This window comes from Magnolia sinica, chromosome 4 (genome assembly GCF_029962835.1).
Source record: "Magnolia sinica isolate HGM2019 chromosome 4, MsV1, whole genome shotgun sequence".
In the NCBI taxonomy this organism is placed as follows: Eukaryota; Viridiplantae; Streptophyta; class Magnoliopsida; order Magnoliales; family Magnoliaceae; genus Magnolia; species Magnolia sinica.
The window spans coordinates 71,473,032-71,485,901 of NC_080576.1; the positions used below are offsets into that span (position 1 = coordinate 71,473,032).

Here is a 12,870-nt window from a genome sequence, read left to right on the forward strand (position 1 = left end):
ATTTATTTTGAATCAATTTCATCGAGCGACAAGACATTGTAAATAAGAAGAGTAAAGGTTAGCTCATCTATGGTCATAGCCTTGGTTGTTATGGGATTGAATTGAAAATCTCAAAATAGTCACAAAGCGCCATATTGAGCTATTGTGTTAGTTTCTTTTTCTCCATTAAAAAATAAATAAATAAAATTGAACCACTTATTTTAATGATAATGATTGAGGGTGCCCCCACTTTGACAAGGACTCAAATTCAAATAGCCTAAAGACCTCCTTGTTATACGCATGGTTATCAAAACTCTTTTTGTTGAGAAATTTGACTAATTAAATTAAAATTTAGAACTCGTATTTTGAAAGATGGGCCAAGATTTATTTATTTTTGGTTAAACTGAACTAAACATGTATCTCCCAGAAAGAAATTCTTCTAAAAAGAAAACACGAATCATTTTAGGGTGGCCTTCCATTGATAAAGGGTTGGGATTGAGTAAAAAGTCGGAGATTGAGCAGACATGGGAGGGTTTATAGAGGGATTGCATGTAGTGAATTGACCCACTATTTAATTACGTACATGAATTATTACTGATAGTCAAAGTTAACCCACTATTTATTACATTGTGACTCTATAAACACAATATATGCCTAAATGTGTTCATAAAATTTGATCTACCTTATATTTGAAAGAAACTTTGACCTATTATGATCAAACTTTGACCTATTATGCTATTCAAAAAAAAAAAAAAAAAAAGAAGAAGAAGAAGAAGAAGAAGAAAGAAATAAGCTTTAACCTATTATATTCAAACTCTGACCCTCACGTTTTCTGTTATATATTTTTCCCTAGTTTTAAGAGTTCTCCACTTCTCCTTGTGCTTAAAACAAAAAAATGGAATTCAGTCTTTGTGACTTCTGTATAATTTCATAAATTTCTTATTTCATTCTCTTCCCATTAAAGTTTTAATTCCCTTAATAATTTGTAATAGTTATTACCTTTTTTGATACTAGTTTATATTTTCAGTTTCTTTTGTTACAATTACTGATTTTTTTCCTTTTCCAATTATGAATAACAGGGAATCCAATATTTGGTTGTCACTTGGAGGCTTCCAAGAGAAAGGACCAGATGATGCACACTTATATAATACACATGTTTTAGTTGATGATTCTGGGAAAATCAGAAGCACATATCGCAAGATACACTTGTAAGAAAATCATAATTCATCTTTTAATTGGATATTTTTTAATGTGCACGCCGTCTGCCCATGTTAATACTCTTAATGCTTCTTTCTTTCTTTGTCATCCCATCTTTTCTCCAATGGGAGATTGTACCTTAATCTCAAAAGAACTTGTGATTCCTTTTTCTTTATTACAATTTGTCACTGTATCAAGTTTTTTTTTTCTTCTTCTAATTAAGATGTTTGATTGGGTATTGTTTCTTGGATGTCATGTGGTTCTGCTGATACCTCTCCATTTGTGAATTGGTATAAAAATTAATTTTACATAATTTTTGGGTATTCAGCATTGTAAACTTGTGATCTTAAGTGGCAAAGCTTAACTCTTGGGTTTTGAGCTCATCCCAATTTAATAAATTTCTTTTAGTAAGTTTGGTTTGAACCCTAGCTTGCACCGTATAACCATCCAATAGCGCTATGTGACTTACCATAAGAAATAGGCGCAAATTACTCATGAATTTAACTCATAACTGTATTAAAAAAATAAAAATAGAAGAACTATATATCAATGACCAAGAACATACGTCTTTCTTCTTACATGCTAGTTGGCATATTGCAACCACCTATCTACCATATTCTTTGCTAGGTTGCATGCACAACCTTGCCACAGTACCTTGTCATGATCATTATTTAGAGTGTCAGTATCGTTACATGTATTGATCACCAAGTATATACAGAAACACGTACTCGATATACAGAAACATGTACTCGATATCACTGATTCTCAGAAAAAATATTGGTTACTAGAGGAAACATTGGGAAAAAGGCGGAATTTTTCAATGAAACTTCAGGAGATGTTAAAAGACACGTGTTTACACATTTCAGAATTAATGTTGTGCAAGAAACAACTATACATAATAAGTTTTCATTTTATAGGGGCCTAACCATGTGCTGTTAGAAAAGAAAAAAAAACCGTACAATTCAAGTAATAAAACATACACAATACATCTAGAAACTAAAAAGCATGCAAAAAATACCTTTGCCTCAAACCCAAATGGAGTTACAAGGTGGCCCGATGTTGCCATCAATTCCCACTAGGCTGACCATAGTACTGGCGCTCCTCATTGTCAACAGTAATGTACTCAGGTCATGAATTGATTATACCAATGCAGGTATTCTTTGAGATATTGCTAGTATTCATCCTCCCCTACCCCAGCTGTGGGTACTGTATATTAGTAACCGACTATGGTCGAAAAGGGTCTACAGGAAATGGACTGACTCCAACTGGAACTCCTAGATAGGATTTTTTTGTTATCATATGAGTAGCCTGGATGCCCCACCATACTCATGGATCTGTCCATCCACACACATGCATGATACATACTTAAGCATATGTGTATGGATGCATATATTCTACAATGATCCATCCATTCATCCATACATATACACCTACTTATATATTTGCATGCATCCATCCATCCATCAATGCATGCATGCATGCCTACATACATGATACATACATGTCATACTTGATACATCAATGAAAAAAACCTTATTACTCTTTCAAATTAAATAGTTTTTTCTTCAATTTTCTTAATTTAAATTAAGAAAAAATATTTTTCTTTTGTAAAATTGAAAATTTATAGCCAATCTATAGGTTGACCAACACTCATTAATATAATCCATTCTTAATTAGAGGGGTGAAAAAAAATGGTGGAACTTAGGATTTCCTAGTTTCTCCCGTTATCCATTTATCCATTCAATTGTTGATCTTGATATATATATATATATATAGACTGTGTAACACCACAAAAACAGGAAAAAAAAAAAAAAAAAAAAAACAGCAGAAAACAATGCCACAACAAAGGCTAATTATAGGCATCGAACAGGGCCATAGCTAACAGCTCCACAGAGCCTCAGGACACCCTGATAGCTACACAACGAAAAAGCCAAACTGGATATCTCAGGGCCAGGACGACTGCCAAGAAATCACAATAGAAACTTATACATCCTCAGCAAACTTCTAACAACCCCGGTTCCTTAACACAAGACCTCCAACTAGGCCAAGCAGGCAGCATTGAGTCCCATGCATATGCCATATATCTATAGCAAACACAGTACTTTAGCTATAGCATATCATGAAGAAGCTATACCTACCAAGGTATTCCATAACAGTTACAGTGGCCGTAATGGCTGCCATCTTTACCTTTACGATACGGGTTGTAAAGACCGTTATGGTCCCCGTAGCAGCTGTTACGGTTTCTTTTATTTTATATTAAAAAAACCCAAAAAAAATCTGTATCAGCCCCATAATGGACTATTACAGGGCCGTTACGGTCTTTACAGGGGGCGTAACAGGCCATACGGGAACTGTAATGACCTTTATGGGTAATTTTTTCCGTTATGGTCGCTACGGCCTTTACGACCCCGTAATGTGTAATGGTTGCCACCGTTACCTTTACGTAACGGCTTTTACAACCTTGTAACGGCTGTTACAATAGACTATTATCTCTACTGAAGCAGTGGAAGGAGATGAACAGGCCATGGACACCATAAAAGGGCCCCAACAGCTTCCACAGGAGAAAAACTTACCAATCACACTCTGCCACATCTAACAGATGGGCAGCATCCTGTTAATTCACCCCCAATACATGCCTTCTACAAACATTAACCATTCCTGAATAAAATATGGCTCAAATGGGGCCACAACTAAAAAACCACACACTGCCATCTTTGGGCTAGAAGCAACAAAGCACAAAGGAGGCTAGTAGCACGAACCAACTCCAATTGAGTCAAACACGTCAAATGCATATAACATCCAATCCAAACTAAAGATTGATTCCACCATGAAGGACACCTGAATGCAAGCATCCGAGAGAGCCGAAAGGGTGAAAACTTCCAGCTCCTAATTGTCACAAAAACTTAATAGTTGCAGAACTTGCAGGAAATAACGACACGAACTAAAAGGCCACCACGGTGCCCACCACCAACAATCCCAACAAATTAAGCCCCTCCGTCAGGCACATCTAACAACAAACTGTCCAACAGAGCCAAACTGCTCCCATAGCTGCAATGTACAACAATCAGCAGTCCAATCCACCGATCCCAAAATAAACCACTTTGCTACTTTTACCAGCAAAACAGCTGCATCAAACAACACAGAAGAACTACAACCCCAATTACATCAAACATCAGCCCAGTCCACTACAAACTCCTAGCCGTTGGCAACACAAGCAGCAAGACAAGAAATCCAACATAACATAGCCAATTCTGAAAGCTTGCGCAAGATGCTCCAAACAACACCTCGGATGTCCTACCATTTTCTCCAATCTTGCACACTTGTGTTGCACTAGCACATGTGCATCAAAGTACCTCTTTAATCACCCCTAGCCCGCTAAAACAGGAGTAATGTGTGGGAGAACATATGCTAACGTGATTTATTTTATTTTATTTTTTTTCTTCAAAATTTAGGTTGATCATTAAGCAAACTACTGGAGATTCTGAGTGCTTGCACACTCCCCAAAGACAAAGGATGTAGGACTACAAGGGGCTCAATCACCACGGGAGGGAGGCTGAGGGTTTTTTATTTTTATTTTTATAAAACCTGCAGAAGAAACCCTTGTTGGCAAAACTCCAAGCAAAGATAAGATAACCGCTGTCTCGAACATCCAGAACATAAAGCCTGAACAACAACTAAGATCAACCCATACTATGGAAGGGATGTTCTTTTTCTGATCACACCTATCCTCGTGTCGTCCAAGGAAACCAAACCTTGGATCTCTCTCAGAAGCTCCTCTTTGCATATGAATAACTAGTTTTGGATCCTACTGCTTCCAAGCTTCGCCAGACCATCTGCCACAGATTACCTTCTCTCAACATGTGGGCAGTTTTAAAGAAAACTTGCAACTTCATTCGCTCGATGATTCCTAATTTGAACCAGATCGACCAAGGGCATGAAACATTGGGCTTAGAGACGACCTCCAATATGACCCTTGAGTTAGTCTCAACGATGATGTTGTTAAGGCCAAGCTCCCCACAAATCCTCACCCCATTAAGAAACACCCGAGCTTCCACAATGGTGTTTGAGACATTGCCATAAGAGTTGTGGAAAGCCAATAAAATTTTATCGGAGCAATCCCCACATATTCTGTCCCCACCACCAATTCCCGATTCTCCTGAGAAGACCCATCCAAATTCAACTTCAACCAGGCTGGGTCTAGCTCAGATCACCACACCGCTTCAAATGTCAGCACCAGTGTTTTAAGCATTGACGATATCGACTAATATATCCCACGATATATCTTGTATCCCACTTGTGCAATACGAAACATACAAGTAGTAGGATATATCCCACATATTCGATCTAGTGAGCATTTTCGATACTTTTTTTTCTTCTATAAATCATGTTAAATCAGCGTCAAATTGTTACAAATTCATGGTTTTTCATGTTTTGCATGAAAAAATCATGGATTGAAAGCTTGAATTTTGAGATTTGGAGATGGGGGCCGAGTTGCAGAAAGTTGAAAAAAATAAAAAATTTCCAATTTCTTACAAAGTAGTTGCAATCTGTGTCCAAACATAAAATCAAACACGTATGTTAGCACACTGGTTTATGCACCTATTTGTCAATCATGTGAATCCGTGTGTCAATGAGTCGGTTGAGCTGTTGGAAGTTGAAGACCGAGGACACAAGAGGACATGAAGCATCAAGGAAGTGAAGAACAGGTAAATTGGGGTGCCTTGGTGACCCTAACCTTCAATCCAAAACAACCTAACCTTTAGATGATCCTAACCTTAACAAGTAAACCCTTTGAGGGGGAGCCGATTAGCCCTGAGCCATCACTGAATAAAAATTAGAAGCACCCTTTCTAATATCAACCTACTTGAAGTCTCCCATACAATGCACCCCTGAAGCCAACTATGGAAATGCAGCCATCTAAGGAATCTCTTGTGGTGCAACCAAAGCTGGATGGGAGGGAGCAGGGTGTCCTTCCTCCTCTCCCTAATGAGCTTTGTTGATTTGATCATTTTGCTTCCTCGCATCTTTCTATTGTTAAGTTTCGCAGCTACTAGATCTGCATCCCTCTTATTCCGAAATCTAACAAAAACAACCCCTGTTCCTTACTGATTTAGCAAAGGTTGGGATTTATACATCAGAAATATCCCCAAACTTTTTGAATCTAGATCTAATCTCATCCTTAGAACAATCAAATGGGAAATTACCAACAAATAAACTAGCGCCTGGTTCTTTCTTCTTCTGATTTTGGACTACTGCCCAACTGTCTCCCCCTTCTTTAACCGCTATGCCCTAACCACGTTGGCCTTAGGCATGCTCCCTATGGTCAGAAGATGACTGCACAGAGCGCCTGCCTTGGAGAAGCTATACTCAATATCTGTTCACCACAAATCCATGTTAATGCATGAGAATCATGCATAGACATGAATTTTCATTGAAACCCATGCTAACATTTGAAAAAAGTTCTTATGAACTTTTGGTCACCTTTGAGTTCTGACCCATCTCCTATTCAAGTCAAGATTTGTCCCCCATATCCAAACTTTGATTCAACAAAAATCAAGAGTGATTGAAATCACCTAAGGAGCAAATTCAAACCCCCTATATCCTTCGAGAAATGCAGTTTTTTTTTTTCGATCTTTTTTCCCGATTTTCACTTGATTTTCCTACGATTTATGTGAGTATCCCTGGATCAGCGAATTATCGTTGGTATGCTGATAATAAGGAACTTGATGCAGGACATGAAATTCAAATATGATGTGCGAGATCTCAGGCTTTAGATCATACTAATTCAAAACAATCCATATTAATTCCACATCCCACATGAAAGTCCAAACATTCAATTAAGGGGAATCTATGCGGGTCCAGGCCTACACATGATAGGGTTGGATCAATAAACATTATGAACCAAACGATACTCAAAGATAAGAAATAATCATCTACACATGCATAGTAATAACTCCCAAATCTAAGAGATTCAGAAATTCCAATTCGGAAAATCCTAGGGTAAGAAAGGGGGCATAAAATTGGAGATTTGAGTAATTTAGGGTTAGGTTTGGAGATTTTGGGTGAAAGTGGAGTGAAAAAGAGGAGAGAGATGAACCAGAGAAGTACCGCGCACACATAGACAACAACAATGGCCCAGACGCACGTGCGTGTGATCCCGGCTGCACGTGTGTAGGGCCCACTATTCAGAAAAAGGCCACCTTGGCCCTGGTCGGACAGGGATGGACAAACCCCCAAATCTCATCTTGATCCGATATACAGTTTGTGCATGGTGCTCCGCCGAAGTTTCAGCCCTCCTGTAAGGCCAGATTCTGAAATTTTGCTGTGGGGAGGAGAATTGCTGCAATAGATAATTGATTCGAAGTATAGATGATGGGGTGAGATGAGAAGAAGGGATGGTAGAAGATGGGTAGTAGAGATGACGATGGATGGGGGCGAATTGGGATAGATGTGGCTTCACACTACGGTAGTTAACCCTTCAATGAAGGGAGGGCTTAACACCCAATTAGGCTTCACAACTCAAAGAGTAGGAAAACGCAGAATTTTTATTAATCTCCAATGAATGAAAAGAAGTTACAAGGGGTGCCTATTTATAAGAAAACCCTATACCCCAAAACTTGCGCCTTGTGTGTAATCTATTACTTGACAATGAAGTAAACTAAAATAAAAATCAAACAAAGAAATTTAAAGCGTTCATGATGTTTTAAATAAGAACAATAAGCAAAACCTAAAATATGAAATCAATCCGACTGGTGGGTTACGATCATGAGATCCCATGGTGGGCTTTTCTTGATTGTTGGGCCCACTCTTTTAAATCAAAACTTTGTCTCCTAATTGGGAGGCTCTCCCTGGACGTCGTCATCGATTCAGATCGACGGTGGGGTCCTCTTTCTAGTGTACGTGCATAGGGGGCGGCGTGCGTGCGCATGTGTGCGGGATGTCCCCATCAGAACTTATATACTGGAGGCTGCCCAAAATATTGTTGAATTAGTATTATCATGAAATATCACTGTTAATATTGAAATTATCAGTGATATTTGAAAAAAAGAAAAGAAAAGAAGGATCATAAAACTGACTTAAATAGCTGCAACAAGGCTATGATGTTGATGATTATGAAAATCTACAATTGTGGAACTGCCAGGTGGCAATGTTGCTATCTTTAGTTTATGGAAAAGAAAATCGAAGTAATGAAAGAAGTAAGATCTAACATTGACTTAGGGATGTTGACAAGCAGCGCTGCTCCACCTCTCCTTTGTAAAGCTTCATGGAAACAATGAGACATGATTTTCTCGTTTTTCTTGTAATGACATATCAGAGAAGCTTTGTTGTTTTTCTTGTGAACTCAAAAAAGGTTCATGATAGAGGGTGGGAACAAAATATTTTAAACCTTCATGTCCTTTTGTTTTTCTCTTATACCATCAGAAAATGGAAAAGTGGAGTTTTTAATAGAGTTTTTTTTTTTTTTTTTAAATTTTAAAATTTTTATGGCAACCATCTTCCATCACCTTACATTATTTGAGTAGTGACTAAGTTATTGTTATGTTGCCGTCATATTGCACTTATCTCTAACAGGTTAATTGCTATATATTCAGCAACCTGGATTCAAATAGACTGAATTCGAAATAATAACTTCATTCTACCATTTGAAGGTTTGATGTGGATGTTCCTGGTGGCATGGTCTACAAAGAGAGTAGCTTTACAATATCAGGTATGCAATATCTTACATATGTATTTAATGATTTACATGTGTAGTGAACAGTGACTATAACCATCAATCCAGTTCAACAAATTATGCTACATGGTATTGTGTTTGCTTCAATTTCCTTGTGCCAACTCATTGAGTTGTTGTTCATTTAGGTTTTGTTCAAGACGCGAGGTCATTTCATCTATGGAACTTCATTATGCTTTCTCTCTCTATGTTTTTGCTATTTGACTTCTTCTTTCTTTTCTTTTCTTTTCTTTTCTTTTCTTTTCTTTTCTTTTCTTTTCTTTTCACATTCAGTGCTTACTGTGAGTGGGGGCCTATGACCAAGCCCACAGGTACATACACATAGGTCTGATATGTTATGGACCTTTGTCCTTTATTTTCCAGCCTTTTATCTTTGTTTCATCTTTCCCTATTTTCCCATCAGCCTTTAGTTTTTCCTCATATGAGGGTATATATGTAATTTTACCTTTTCTTCTATTATTATAAAAAATATAGGGATGGGATGTGCTCTCTCTCTCTCTCTCTCTCTCTCTCTCTCTCTCTCTCTCAAATTCTTTCTTAACACCTACACCCACCTGCAAACGGAGCCTTGAGAGAGTCACAACACCTTAACACCCACACCCACCTGCAAACGGAGCCTTGAGAGAGTCACAACACTTGGCTAATGAAAATGAATAGAATTGCCACCTATAATGCAACCGATGTGTGTGGGATGAGTGCGTGTTGCCAAGAGAATGTGGCTCACCCAAGTAACCAATGGGAATGGAGAAGAATCTCCAAGGATGTACAAGATTACTCCTATGAATGAGTACTCCTAGAATGTGAATCAACTATAAAAGGAGAGGGCTAGCATTCTCATTTTCCCTGTTGCAAATTTTTCGAGTTGTTAAAGAGTGGAGGAGAGGTCCATAGAAGTTGAAAGCACGCTGTTTCTGATAGTTGTTTGGTAGAGAAAATGTGCAAATGAGGTGTCTAGTAGATACATTACAATATAGTGGGCAGCAAGGTCTCACGGACATTGGCTATTTCAGGAGATGAAGTAGGTGAAGTGTGTACAACAAGCAACAACATTTTCACATGAGGGGTTCCAAGGACCAACGTAGGTGCATGCAGAGGAGTATTCAGTGATAACATTTCCACTGATAATAGATATTTACAAGCAGTAGAGGAAAAATGTATGTGTTGTTATGGAATTAAAGTGGCGCCTACACTATATCCAAATATAAACATTTATATGCAACAAGCTTGGTGCCCGGGAATTAATATGCAAGGTCATTCATTTGTGAAAAAGCTCCTTGTTGCAATTTACACGTGACAGCAACTAAATAGTCAGCAATTGTATGCATGTAGGAGCAAACATGCTTCCCAAAGCCACACTCTTCATTTTATGGGCACAGAACAACAAGTGAGAAATGTATAAATGCATGTTAGTTTCATGCTACACCATGGAACACAAACCATGCACATTACATGCCCCAACTACTCCACCTCCATGTGAGCATTGTATGCATGTAATAAGAGCTAAGTGATTATGCAATCGCATATGCCATATTGGCATACACGGTTTTTGTACTGTTGGGCATTATGCGGTCGCACAAAGAAGTGTACTGCCTCATAAGCCACAATTATGCGATTGTGCCATCGTATACTCATTATGCAATGGCCTAATGAACCTTTTTTTTCCTTCTCTCCCTAATGATGATGGCAATGATGATAGTGCCAATGGTGGTGGAGATGTGTCACAATGGATTAGGGATCAATCTGTATCGGCAATTTATAATTTTTAAAATTTGAATTTATATAATGCATTTTTAGTTTAAATTATATCTTTGTTCAAAATCACATCAATAAAATGTCCTTTTTTTTTTTTTTTTTTTTGAATATATGCATTCATTTGAGTATGTTGACTTGCTATAGTCCAATAGTCTAATAAATGTAACAAAATTTTAATGAAATTGAGAATAGTCTAATAGATGTAACAAAATTTTAATGAAATTGCTACTCAATTACATTTTAGTTCCTTTATTCTTTTCTGTTCTAATTAATTGTCACGAGTAACTTGTTTTGAATGGAAACATCATTTCAAGTGAATGGTGAGTGAAAAAGAAGCAGAATCACAAGTAGAGATTGCGGGTGATGGGGTGGGATCTGAGGATTGCGAATGGACAGCAGTTGGATAGGTTTCATTCGGAAAGAGTAAGCCCCCCCTCCTCTTATCCGACATTATATGTTTTAAGATTCCCAGAGGGGTGGGCTCTGATCAACTTTTCGAGAGTCTTCGAAAGAGCAAGAGCCGTGATGAAAGTCATTCTTCAGATCGTTTATTTGCACAATTATGAGGCTTCGCATTCATGTGGATGGGTCCAGAGGAGGATTCGGTATGTGCGGTGAGGCTATTACATGGGGAAGGTTTCGGGGGGAAGAAACTCGTACAAAAGGCGAGATTTGGTCCGGAATATAAAAACAAGGAAATATGGGGATCAGGATGCTGCTGGACATAGCTATCTGAAGGTGCAAGACAAAGTTGGATAAAGCATAAATCAGTGAAAGTCAATCCAAAGGTGCCGGACAAAGCTAATGAGGGGTTGAGATGGTCTGTACTTGCTAAAACCATCCCAAACTCAACCGTTCCCCAAATTCAAGGCTGGTTCAAAGATTGTTGTGGCTGGTTTAGGGATGATTTCTGGATCAGACCCATAGGACCTAACGAGGTGTGGATCTGGGTTTAGCCTGATAGGAAGCCGGACAAAGTTAATGAGGGGTTGAGATGGTCTGTAGTAGCCGAAACCATCCCAAACTCGACCGTTCCCCAAATTCAAGGCTGGTTGGAAGATTGTTGTGGCTGGTTTAGGGATGATTTCTGGATTAGACCCATAAGACCTAATGAGGTGTGGATCTGGGTTCAGCTTGATAGGAAGCTGGACAAAGCTAATGAGGGGTTGAGATGGTCTGTAGTAGCCAAAACCATCCCAAACTCAACTGTTCCCCAAATTCAAGGGTGGTTGGAAGATTGTTGTGGCTGGTTGAGGGATGATTTCTCAATCAAATGGATAGGACCTAATGAGGTGTGGATCTGGGTTCAGCCTGAGAGGAATCTGGATTTGCTGATGGTTGCTGAAGGATTGCACAAGGACAGATCGATTAAAGGGTCCGAATGTGGGAGGACTTCTCCATTTTGGATGTGAACCAAAGTGGTATCTCATTTGGGGGAATTTTGCTCGAACTATGGTCACGTGAATTCTTCATGGCAGCTGGGTCCTATTTGGTAGAGGTTTCGATGATAGATGAGGGCATGGAAGATGGAAACGAGCTAGGAGTTGCCCGAATTTGTGTGAATAGGAAGAACGCGTTGGAGGATCCGTCAAAGATTACAATGTTGGTTGGGGAAGAAACCGATTCTTAAGGTTCAAAGAGATGAGAAATGGGGATGCCCGCTACGGTGGGGGGAGCTCTAGAAGACTCGAGAGAAGACTTTGGCTCAAGGCTTCAATGGTGGTCGAAACGAAGAGGGAGAGGAAGCTCGATCTCCATGCTCCGTTGGAGCATTGAATGTCAGAGGGGACGCATGTAACGCTATGGTGGAAGGAGATAGGGTTGGTAAGAATATTCTTCCTCTCATGCTGACACGTAATGTTCAGAGTGTAACAAGAGCATCTAAACCATGTTACTCCACCCCGAACCGATTTTCAAATGTAGGCTCCCAAGCCTGCGCTACCTCTATGTGCTGGTAGCTTCGACAACGCTTCAACCCAGGATCAAGACACGCATCATCAGCAGACCATGGAGGAGGGTAATATCTCCTCTCTTGTCGAAGTGGATGTTGACATGTGCCCAACCTTTCTCCAAATTCGAACGATGATGCTTGCTCCTCAATCACATGCCACACCTTCGAATGATGTGTGTGAAGCTTCCACATGTGACTTTCAAGATAATGAAACTACCACACACGACTCTCAAGTTAATGAGACTCCCACACATGACCTCTT

The 12,870-nt window shown here is 39.0% G+C and overlaps 1 protein-coding gene across 2 annotated transcripts in view; it reads left to right on the top strand.

Moving 5' to 3' along the window:
• LOC131243202 (deaminated glutathione amidase, chloroplastic/cytosolic) overlaps positions 1 to 12,870 on the top strand; it is a 52,952-nt gene that overhangs the window by 18,139 nt on the left and 21,943 nt on the right. For both annotated transcript variants that reach the window (XR_009169942.1, XM_058242370.1), the window contains exons 3-4: positions 1,059 to 1,187; positions 8,826 to 8,884. Coding sequence is in view for 1 of the 2 variants with exons in the window: in XM_058242370.1 (XP_058098353.1) it covers positions 1,059 to 1,187; positions 8,826 to 8,884 (188 nt within the window). In the remaining variant the exon portion in view is untranslated. The remainder of the gene's footprint in view (positions 1 to 1,058; positions 1,188 to 8,825; positions 8,885 to 12,870) is intronic.